The sequence below is a fragment of the Lycium barbarum genome, chromosome 1 (assembly GCF_019175385.1).
Source record: "Lycium barbarum isolate Lr01 chromosome 1, ASM1917538v2, whole genome shotgun sequence".
Lineage (NCBI taxonomy): Eukaryota > Viridiplantae > Streptophyta > Magnoliopsida > Solanales > Solanaceae > Lycium > Lycium barbarum.
The window spans coordinates 164,481,611-164,494,210 of record NC_083337.1 but is presented as its reverse complement, the minus strand read 5'-3'; the positions used below and the strand labels follow the sequence as shown (position 1 = coordinate 164,494,210).

Below are 12,600 nucleotides of genomic sequence, written 5' to 3'. Positions count from 1 at the left end.
GCCGATTTAATGTATGGTTGGAGATTACCAAATCACTTCACTTAACAATAATCAAGGATAATATCTTGTTTATTTTCGAGTCCGGAACCAAAATGACTCCAAAAAAGTGCTTTTGAACCAAAATACCCCAACAAAAAAAAAGGTGACAAAACTACCTTTAGCGCAGTAAATTACTGCGCTAAAGGCCCCTCCCCCACTTTTTTTTTTTTGATTAACCCCTCTTTCTTTACACTTTTTAACGTACTTTGACCATAGATTAATCATGCTTGGGAGCCCAAAACTTCAATATTTTGTATAGAATCCTACTTATTTTTGTGCGATTAATGAGGTAAGCTCAATACATCAAGGATAAGCAAAACTTCAGATTGCCGTTTTAGTGGTTAAAAAGTGCTTCAACTCCATTTTTGTTTGAAGACTTGGTGTCATTAGCTTTAAGTTCTTTATGATTTAGGGTTTAGATTTAAGTGTACTATTTTTTAGTCAAAATTGCAGCATTCATACCAATCTCAAACTAATTAAATTGCATCATTCATAACAATATGAAAATACTTAAACTTGTTCATTAATAACAAACCCAAACATTTTAAAATACAATTATCAAAGAAAGAAAAAAACTTAAACAATATTCATCAATTAATGCCCTTGAGTTGATCTTCCGCCACCACCGCGATATGTGCCACCACCACTAGATCTGCCACCACCACGAAAGTTTCCTCCACCACGAGAGGTACTTTCACCACGAGCTGTAGTTTGACTATCATGACCAACATAATTGCAAAATGAGCATTTTCGAGTGTATCTCCCTGGTGGAACATCCATTTCATTATGAATACGGGAGTATGCTTCTTTTTGAATTTATGGATAATGCTTTATTTGCAACCATTGAAAATGGAATCAGTGGCCAATAACTCTCACTACCAAGTGGGTAGAACCTTCCAGCATATGTTTTTGTATAATTTTGAACTATATATTCCTCAGCCATGTACGGGGAGACGTTCTTTCCCATTGCGATAAAACACTTGAAGGAATGGGAACATGGTATATGATATGATTGCCATTTTCCACATGTGCATGTTCTTGGAATCTCACAAATTGTGTGGACGTTACCTCCTTTACCTTGGTGCACACTTTTTGTGAGTTCAAATATGCGCTTTGCATAGTTGTACTACATTCGGTCGTGTTGCTGAACCTCAAATTTGTGGTACTCGAATACTTTTGATGGTTTTGGCATCCATCTTAGACCTTCTATCGTAAATACTTTGGCCTCTTTTGATCTATTGACGAATCGCTCCACAACCTGCTTAAAAGTCATTCTCACCATTGCGGTGACGAGTAGTCCCCATGCAGATTTCAACAAGCCATTGAATGACACGAAGCTGTTTGTTGTCAGCATACCCCATCGCCTACCTTCATCTTGGTGTAATGTCCATTTGTCTTTATCAATTGCATTCAACCAGTGGAAGGTTTCCTCATCCGCCCGCCTAATAATGTCTATCTGCAGGTGAAACTTCTTCTCCTAATGCTCTATTGCAGCAGCCCACATCCAATTGCAAAGTGCTGGGCTTCGATATGCCTTTTAGAAGTTTGCCCTCAAATGCCTTAAACAATAGCGATGGTAGGCAAAAGGCGGCTGCCACCCCTACAAATTAAACATATTGTGCAATATGCCAGCATTTCTGTCTGATATAGCACATATTCCGATTCGATCCTTAATAACGTGTTACCTCAAGTAGTCCAAAAACATACCCCACGTACTAATGCTCCCATTAGCTGCAATTGCAAAAGCTAGAGGGAATATAGCTTCATTTGCATCCATTCCAACTGCAATTAGCAGTTTTATGTCATATACCCCGTACACATGTGTTCCATCTATTGATATTACAGGCCGACAATGAGCAAAACCATCAATGCATGGTTTGAATGCCCAAAACACAAACTCAAAAATATTACCGGGCACAGCAGGCTTCGATTTGAGCTTCCATTCAACAACAGTACCAGGGTTGAAGTGTTATAGAGCCGTCATGTGTCTCGGAAACTTCTTGAAAGAGCCCTCCCAATTGCCGTAGACTATCTCATGTGCACGCCTACGCCTAAGATATGCCTTCTGCCTACTAATAGTTTTGCGATATACTTTCAGGACGACTGTAATACAATTTTTAATAGGGAACCTGAATAAGTTGAAATATCAGCATATAGCAATGAGGAATATCGTATTAACATCAAAATTAAAATAAACTTAGGCGAAGGGGATACCTTGGGCTTTTTCCAATGTCGCCAACTAACACATGAGCAATCATATTGGTATCTAGATTGCAATGATCATCTTCGAGGTCACCCATATCACAAGTGTGCTTTGTGTAGAACTTTGAAATAGTCCACATCTTTTCAGTAGTCTCCTTACCACGGAGCATCCATTCGCAACCTTGATATTTTCGCTTGCAGACCAATCGCCAAAGTTTTCGTGTGGAATCGTCAACTTTGAACTCCCTCATCCCCTGGATACAATAAATCTTAACAGCCCTTTGCAATGATTTTTTCGAGTTCAAAATCATGCCTTTTTTAATACGAGCCTTTTGTTTTACAAGATCCACTGGCTCTTTCCACAAACTTCACCGAATGTGATCATCATCCCTAGTAAAGACAAAGGCATCTGGGCGATCTTCAAGATGATCAAGATAGGGGATCTCATTGGAATGCCACTAAACAAGGGTCGACTCTTACTGTTCAAATGGGTGTTCTGAATTGAGTTCTTCCTGGTGTGCCGGACTGTTCATCATGTCTTGCAACAATTCTAGTTGATAGTGAGGATTAGTTCCAACCTGAACCTCATCCTCACTTTCTTCATCTTCACTTTCCTCCGCATTAGGTATTTCCTCACTATCACTCGATGATATCACTATATAATTCGGATAATCGGGACCATCCATAGCAAGTCTTTGCCTATAATTTGGTGAAACCACCACATTAATTCTCCCTACATAAGAAATTAGAGTATTTGAACAGCTACACATCAAATAATACTATTGATGTAAAAAAAAATAGACGTACCGATAATAATCAACATCACCGAAACTTGCGGAAGGACCATCGTTTTGAGTAGTTGGATAGGCTGAGGATGTTCCAACCTGATTCATCCATTCTGATTGAGAGGACAGTCCTATATGATCCATATCAGGTGTATAACCCCTAAAAAATATAATCAACATCATTAGTAGCATTCAAGTGCCACTACACATAATAATAATATAAATAATGTATATTTACCACTGCCCATCAAATTGCTGACTTAAATTATCCAGAGGCATTTGGCTCGTCAAAATGCCTTCATAAGTAGTTATGTCAGGGTAATTGTGTTCATAAGTAGGTTCCACTTGAGTGACTTCGGCCTGAATTCTAGACGGGGCTTCCCGACGAGGTCTATTTCGGTCTTCCCGAGGAGCCCTAGCCATGAATTCAAATCGATTAATGGGGACCTTCTCTATGTACATTTCAAGGACGTTTAAAGTTATGCATTCCCTATAATCATATTCAAATAATACGTCAAAGAACCATCGTCTTGAATGTACCACTATCCATAACTAGTTACACCTTGCGGCGTAAATGACATTGGCTTGGAGTCTATTAAACAAGGCTTGGAGTATTTTTGAGAATTTTAAGTCAAGTGGAAACTTAACATGGTATTTTGGGGGAGAATCATAGCGCAAATTATTTTCCTCAAATATAATTTCTCCGTCCCAGAATAAAGAAACTCTAATTTTTGGAACATCTTCCCTTTTTTGACTAATTTAGAAGGAGTACAAAATGTAAAAGTTGGATGAAACATAGAATTTTTTCTTTCATACAAAATCTGTAATAAGGTTTGAAGTTTGAATATTTAACCAACACATGCATGCAATTAGTGTGTCTTGCAGTGTTACGTCAAATAAAATTAAGTACAGAGTGTTGCATAACACATGAATTAACCGCGTTATGTCAGTGGGTGGCATAATAGCGCAGTAAAATACTGCGTTATGTCAGAATAACACAGTAAATTACTGCGTTATATATGTATAGCGCAGTAAATTACTGCATTATTCTGACATAACGCAGTATTGTACTGAGCTATATCACCGCACTGTGTTGTCACCCTTAACTGTCATATGGAAAAACGTCATAATTTGAATCAAACTTTGGTTTTCATGCAACAAGTGTTATATAACGTAATTTGATGAATAACTACCAACCACAAAAAAATGAGTTACTATGTCATTTTTTGACCAATTTAGAGATATTAGTCATGTTATATCATTCTCTCTAGGAGACATATTCGACGTAATGGGTAGGACATGGGAATTGGGTGAAGATTTTGAATACTCGAACAACCCGAACGAGAGATACAACCAACGTTACAACAATATGATAACAGAGGAGTGGAATTGGCGTGTTAGGGAGGCTGCAGCACTGGAGCAAACGTTAGCGTTAGTAGGGCTTAAACGCTCAAAAAAACGTGTTATGTCAATGTCTCGTGGAACTCTAAAACAGTTTAATTCTGCTCTTAACTGTTTTCGCAAAGAGAACAATCGGATGCAAATATATTACCTTAGGGTAGAATATGGTGTACATGGTAGCACAAGATTTAGATCCAGGTGGGATTCGGACTATGAAATGTCCAATGAAAATTAATATGTTTTTATATAAAGTAAGTAGGTAGGGTCATAAAGACCACCCCCCTCCCAACTAAGGGTACATGGGGGTTTGCTATTATATAATTAGCCCTTTCTATTGTTATTAGACTACAATGTATTCAATGTTGAGTAGTAAAAACACAACTTGGTCTTTACCCCTTCCAAAAGAACCAAATAGCAGTGATGATGAGAGTTCAAATCATAGCAGTTTTTTGAGTGATAATAGTGATTTCAAACTAGACGAGCTAAATCTCCACATTCTTATAGAGCGTAATGATAATTTCTGCAGTGTGAAATATTCAGATCCGCGAGAATACTATTGCGGCTTACGCCGAGAATGGTCACATCGGCTTGCCAAATCAGAACGTCTTGTTCGTGACTTGAAAAATCTCAACGCTCAAATCCCAACAAGGTACTCAATAACCATGCCTCGAGTAGGTCCAGAAACTCGCGAGCTTGCTGTACAAAGGATTAGAAAAGAAAACAACAGAATGCTAGCAAGACGGTTTAGATTTTACATGCTAAAGTTGGCCGAAGAACAAGCATCATCAACCAGTAGAGAACTAACATCTACTGAAAAAAGATGTGTCTTAAGAAACCGTCAATATTTTTCTGAGGACGATATTGAGGACTTATATTCTGATGATGATTAATAATATTTTGATTTTAGTTTTAAGTTTAATTTATGATGATGTTGTTATTTTGAAGAATATTAGTATGTTTAGTTTTTCATCAACTCAAGGGCATGAATTGATGAATGTATTTTAAGTTTTTACTTTGTTGATGATTATATTTTTACTACTTTTGGTTTGTTATTAATGAACAAGTTTAAGTATTTTCATAAAGAACTTAAAGCTAATGACACCAAGTCTTCAAACAAAAATGGAGTTCGAAGCACTTTTCAACCACTAAAACGGCAATCCGAAGTTTTGCGTATCCTTGATGTATTGAGCCTACCTTATTAATCGCACAAAAATAAGTAGGGTTCTATATAAAATATTGAAGTTTCGGGGTCCCCAAGCATGATTAATCTATGGTAAAGTACGTTAAAAAGTGTAAAGAAATAGGGGTTAACCAAAAGAAAAAGAAAAAAAAAAGAGCCCTTTAGCGCAGTAATTTACTGTGCTAAAGGAGTTAACGTCACTGTTATAGTTAACTCCTTTAGCGCAGTAAATTACTGCGCTAAAGGTAGTTTTGTCACCTTAATTGGTATCTTCTTTTAATAGAGTCCCTCTCTCCTATCCCCCTAAATACACGTCATTATGCCCAATATCCCTTAATTTCCTCCAATTTCAAATCAGTTTTACAATAGTTCAACTTCCTTGTTTATCTCTAATTAACTACTCATTAATTTCACTCATAATTCAAATCTAATTCCCAAAAAAGGTAAGATTCTATACTGATTTTTACGTTTCACCATGTATTTAACCTATATTTTCGTTTTTTTTTTTTCGTTACTTCCTGAATTTTCAATTCCTAATGTTTTGGATTGATATTTTAATAGTTATTTTTCATATATATATTTTGGCTATATTTTAATTGTATTTTGATTATTATGTTCAATATTACTTATTCTGGTTTCTGTTGACTATATTTCAGATATATTTTTCATATATTTTGACTATATTTAGAAAAATTTCAGAAAAATAAAAAAAAATAAAAAAGTTGCAGTGAAAATATTGTTACCTCAATTATGAACTCAATTATGACTATATTTTGGCTATATTTTTATTTTATTTTGATTATTATGTTCAATATTACTTATTCTGGTTTCTGATGACTATATTTCAGATATATTTTGACTATATTTTTCAAAATTTCAGAAAAATCAAAAAAATAAAAAAGTTGCAGTGAAAACGTTGTTACCTCAATTATGAACTCAACTTGAATTCGATATTTTAATAGATGAATTCAAATATATATTCATCGTTTAAACAAGCTCTGTTCACTGGTTTGATATTGTTATTTTTCAAAGTTTTTTGATGAATAGTTTTGAACCTTTTTTTTTTTTTTGGTTAGAAATATATGTGTACTTTTTGAATTCAATTTTTTTTAAATTTGTTAGCTGTTTGAATGAGATATGAGATCAGATATGGAATGCGAGGATATTTGCGTGAATCAGGGAATATTAAAAACTGATTTTAATTTAAATTGGAATAGATTTTGTTTCCATAAATATAACACTTTCAGTTTTCTCAGCGTGTGTATTTCCGTTATATTTATCCTATATTTAAGTCGACGCGTCTACTAGCTAAAATATAGGTCCACCAGCTACGAATTGTAAATTTAGAAAGAACATGTAGTTATAGGTTGTTAGAAGAGCTAAAAGGTAGCTATTTGTGAAAATTTTACATTTATTAAAACAACTAAGAATATAATGATGTGAAACTCTCCTTGCAATTGTTATAATTAATACTTATAAAAGCAGTTATTAACAATTCTTCAGATTAGTTTTTGTATAAATGTTTTGAGTTAATTCCACCAAGCGTCTTTATTTTTTGGAGTGAAGACTAGTTCATTTGGTAACTCCCTGCCTTCCACGGTTGAAGTAAGGGATCAACTTAATATTCCTTCCCTTTTTAATTTCCCCTCCGCGCCTCTTTAGGAGTATCTGGTAGTTGGTTTGGAGGTGAGTTATGCAGGCACTAAATTCTGCATAAGTAATATCGTATTTGGTAATTAGTTAAAAGGCAAATTATTCATCTATAAAATTAATATAGTATTTGGTTTGCAATTTAGAAATCCGCATAACTAATACATGCGTAAGTTATCAATGAATCTATATATTATTTTATGCAGGATAGAAAGTGGAATAACTAATACATGAATAACTAATTTCTGCATAAATAATACTATATAGATTTCCTCATAACTTATACACGTATAACTAATAGTTGCATAACTGTAACCAGCTAGCAAACAACCAATTAAATATAATAAAAAAATTAAAAAGAAGTATGTAAGGGGCTAATATAATATGGGATTGTATCACTATAACCAAGACTAGATAATAAATTGAATTCTAGTAAAGTAGAGTGAGGTTTATGCAGTCAACTTTAATTAAACGAAAATAAAAGGCTGAAATGTCGTCAATGGTTCGGACCATTTGTTTGTATCTGACTGGTCAAGAATCAAGACATTAACACAAGGCATGGTGGATGGCGTCATAATGTAGTAGTACTAATATTATTAACAAAAAGCAAGGGGTTTTTATCATCAGGCATTATCAAGATTAAAGGCATGTCTCCCTCCACCTACCACACAAATTTGAGGAAAATGATTTACTATCAATTCCTCTCACCAACCCTGTAGTGAAATAAGACGTTCCCACAATTAAATCAATAATATATAGGAATCGAAACCAGCAAAAAATTCAATGAATTGATAATTTGAAGACGTAATCTAAACCTTCTAAGTATTAGTAAAGTGAAAAATACAACATTGTGAAAACTTAGAATGTATTGCCATTTACACCTACCTAGCATTTTGACCCAAAATCCCCGAGTGTCATAGTTAAAACAAAAACAAAGCTATTATTTGCAAATTATGAATTTAGATTTCTTTTAGTCACTTTGAGTTATTAATATTTATACATATCAAATAAATTAAAATTTTAAAATAAATATAAAATTTAAATAAAAATTATTGCATTATGCCGAATTCGTTTTCTACTCTCTAGATACGCTCCTACGTCAAATCATTTACAAAGTAGAGGGCGGAAGGAATTTTTCTGAATAAAAGAAGACCAACATGCCCTTTGGGACACAACATGAAGGTGAATAAGTCAAGAAAAAGTGGTTGAGGAATGAATATTACGCGAGTGGGCAAAGAGAAACAAGGGAAGCAACATAAGCAAGCCAATAAAAATTCAAAGGTCAAAGCTAATCGTCCCATCGCTCCCACCTAACTTTCCAAGTGTTCTTTTTAGTAACCCCTTGATATAAAAAATTCACTAATTTAAGTTAACACCAAATAAGAAAGTTGAACACCTCTCATTTCCAAGTCAAATCCCATTTCTTTTCCATTAAAGATGAAAAAACCTAATCCACGACAGCACTCTCAATGCGGAAGAAAAATGTTTATACGCATAATTATCTCAACAATTAAGAGTAAATATTACCTCTAAAATGCAATAGTTCTCAACAACAACAACAATACCCTGGGAAGGGTGAAACGTACGAAGACCTCTGTTTTTGATAGAAGAAATCGTTCATAACACCTTCTCTCAATCCCCTTACTTACTCGATAATCTAGTTGAATTATCCCACATCGGTGGATAAGCGGCAAATGTAAAAGCTCAAAACTATAATCATAGAAGATGAAACAAAAACTTTTGAAAACGCTATGTTAATCCCCTTATGTGAAAGAACATCCCGGAGAAATTGAATCAAGGCAAAATAAATTAATGAGCAAACAATTAAATGGAATTAAACTTTAAATTGCTTGTGTTTTTCCTCTTTCGGAAATATAATTACAAATAAAAGAAAATAATAATTATTTGTTCATTTCTCAATTTGTTACTCTTCCCTAGAAGGACACCATGGAGTCATGTCCATAGGATAACTACCCAATACCCTCAAGAAAGACGTAAATTCCTGAACTTCAGCCAATGCATTTTGTGCCCTTACATCCGCCATTGACGCTTCAAAATCCACATAAAACATGTATTCAAAATGCTTTGCAGTCCCCACATTTGCATCATCAACCAACCTAATCGGACGGTTACGATGTGGCCTCGACTCGATCTTCGTTAAGCTGATATTTCGAAACGCAAAAGCTGATAACACTTTGAACAGCACGCTCGTTCCTTTATCGTGTGCGAAAACAATGCTTGTTTTGAACGGACGATCAGTTCGTGGAATTATCGGTTCACGCGCTAACATCACGAAGCGCGTCACGTTACTTGAATCATCCTGAATTCCTTCCTCTAAGATCTGTAAACCGTATAATTCTGCGGCGCGTGCGGATGCAATCGCGGCTGTATCGCGTAAATTGTTGGCGGCGATGTATTCTGCTGCTCCGGCGGTATCGTCAACTGCTTCACGCGCTACGTTTAAGCCGAGGTTTGTGAGAGTGAGTTCACACTGAGCTAAAGCTTGTGGATGACTTATAACTCTTGTTAAATACTCTTTACGAACACCTGGAAGTGCTAACAGACAGTGATGAACGGGAAGTTGAACTTCACCGACTATGTGGAGACGATGACGGAGAAGCAGATCGTAATTACGATGAATTGAACCTCCGAGAGAATTCTCAACAGGAAGTACTGCACGATCTGCGATCCAAAGCTCTACAGCTTGAAACGCAACTTCAAATTGATCGCAAGGAATAGCTTCACAATTCGGATAAGCTTTTCCGGCAGCAGCTTCACTGTACGCGCCAGGTACGCCTTGGTAAGCCACGCGCAGCGTTGAACCGTGCATAGGAGCAGGGGATAGATCAGTAATTGTGAGCGGTTTAGGTAGATTATTATCGATAGGAACGAGATCTAGAGTTTTGTGACCGTTCACAACAGTGATTTCACCAGTTTTCTCAGTATCCTGTTGTTGTGAAACAACTTTGCTCGCTAGAATAGCGCAAGAGCTTTGCCAATCTGCTCGTGACGCGCCGACGTGGCCGGCGAAGTTGTTAATCGCCACAGTACTCGTGTTAGTATTGGCTGAGTCAACCCGGTAACCGCATTGGATAAAGAATCGAACCGGGTTGAACCGGTTGGTTTGACCCGGTGGCGGTGTTTTCCGGATTAAGGATTTGAGAGTTATACCAGATGACGGAGTAATGGAATGCATTTTGAATTAATTTCGTTTTCGAGGGGGTGAATTGAAAGTAATTTATAAATTTAGGGACGAAACTAGGAAAGATGAGAGTAAGTTGAAGCTTGTATGTCCTCTTTAGGAAGGGAACGTGCAAGCTGAGAAAGGAAAGAAGGGAAGGGGGGTATATATATTAGAGGGGGGAATGGTGGGTGATGATGATTAGAGACTTGAGAAAATGGTGGTGTGCTGTGGTAGTTCGGTCAATCGTTACCTACTCCCTTTTCTCTTTTCTTTCTCTCTTACTATTTGTCTCTCTATATATACATTATTATAATAATGTATTATTAATTTTTCTGTATTTTATGTTCATATACTTACACGTTTGTATATAATAAACTAAAATCCAGATCTATAAGAAGATGGACCTCACATGTAACTTCGTAATCTAGTACAACGACTATATGTATAGACGACCACATTGGTATTGCCCTTTCTTTTTTTCTTGTGTGGTAGCAACGGATTGACAAAGCGTGTAATATTTTGAATTTAGGTACTTACAATCATAATTGAATAACTGAGGTGTTGTGTGGTAGCAACGGACTAACAAAGCGTGTACCATTTTGAATTTAGGTACTCACAATCATAATTGAACTTTCAATTCTAAATTTCGGATCCAATATTTATTGTTTTCCCTTTTTAATTCAATAATAATAACCTTGCCTAGTTCCAAATAAATTGAAATCGGTTATTAAAATAAAGTACTGATCATATTTTTATTCAGACTTATCTTATGTCATCTAAAAGTAAATTCATCTTGAGTAAGGAAGAACAATGATAAAAGGTTTGAATTGTTAGAATCTCATTGTGTACACATTAGTGCACATAATGATGTAACCAAATAGTAGTAACAAACCGGGTAGTTAAAGGTGATTCTAGGTTGTTGAGATTATTTATTAATGGAAAGTGATTCAAGCATTACTTAGTCGTGGTTAGAAAGTTAAAAGCTTAGAAGTGGCAAAGGTAAATGAGAAGGGCCTTGAGAGAGAAAGAAGGTTTTTTTTTTTTTTTTTTTTTTGGTTATTAAAGGAGCAAAGGGCATGCGAAAACTACATTTACGGGTCCTTTCTTTTCTTTTCTTTTCTTTTTGTTATAAAAGAGTGTAATAGCAGTATTATCTTTTTCTTTCTGTTTAACCTAAAATAACCATGTTCGCTCATCAAAATAGTACAAAGAGGAAATTTATCAGTATTCACCAAAAAGATGTGACTTTATAATTTTGATTTTATGACATAATATTAATTTATTATATTTTAAAAAAAATTATTGGTTCAGAATTTTATATTTATTAAAATTTTAGTCATTCCAACATATAACATTATGTTCAGTTAATTCATATTACATAAGGTTTGTCTACTCCGATAAAAAAACATCCGATTATAATACGACGTTGCTTTAATGGCTCGATATGAAAAATATCATCAAACAAATATGAGAGGGAGTTAATTGCACTAAACCTCAAACTTGGAAAGGAGTTAAATGCACTACACCACAAACTTAAGGCAAAGTTAATGAAGTTGGATAGAAATTAAATTACTAGGAGTTTTAACTTTTCAACAAGTATCTTGTTAGGGAGGAGGGGAAGAAGAAGTGGGTAAGCGACATCTGTCAATATTTGAGTGGGTGAAATTTTACTCTAAAGGAAGGTTTACATTTTCAAAGGCGATGGACAAGGCTTGTTGAGTTCTTGCCAACGTTTGCAAGTGAAGGCGTCTAACTACTTGCGTATACAAAGCTTTCCTTTTCCATACACATAGGCATTTCATTTTCATTTAATATGATTTTTCCACCTATGGTCCAGAAGGAAGAGGTTGATTTTTAATGCTTCATAATTGTTATTTTAGTTTTATGATTCTTTTTCACTAGAGATCATGAGTCAGAAATGAAATAAGAAATTTGTTAATAAAATACATGAAATCTTTGTAAAATCACTTTGTTCTATTCAAATTGTAACTAACATATTACAGGGGACATTATTCATCCGAGAGCTATACTCTTTTCTTAGGAGAAAGAATGCTAACCGACCACTATTTTTAACTAATGAGCAGTCATCCTATATATTCAAGGTATATATCAATTTATGTTAAAAAGAAAAAAAGATCAACGTGTGGTGCTCCACATAA

At 35.0% G+C, this 12,600-nt stretch overlaps 1 protein-coding gene across 1 annotated transcript; it reads right to left on the bottom strand.

The window, feature by feature from the left end:
- Window positions 1–9,081: 9,081 nt before the first annotated feature.
- Window positions 9,082–10,704, bottom strand: LOC132604409 (arogenate dehydratase 1). The gene has a single exon (XM_060317909.1). It carries the CDS (start codon window positions 10,451–10,453, stop codon window positions 9,182–9,184), a length of 1,272 nt encoding a protein of 423 aa, XP_060173892.1. The 5' UTR covers window positions 10,454–10,704; the 3' UTR covers window positions 9,082–9,181.
- Between the last annotated feature and the right edge of the window lie 1,896 nt (window positions 10,705–12,600).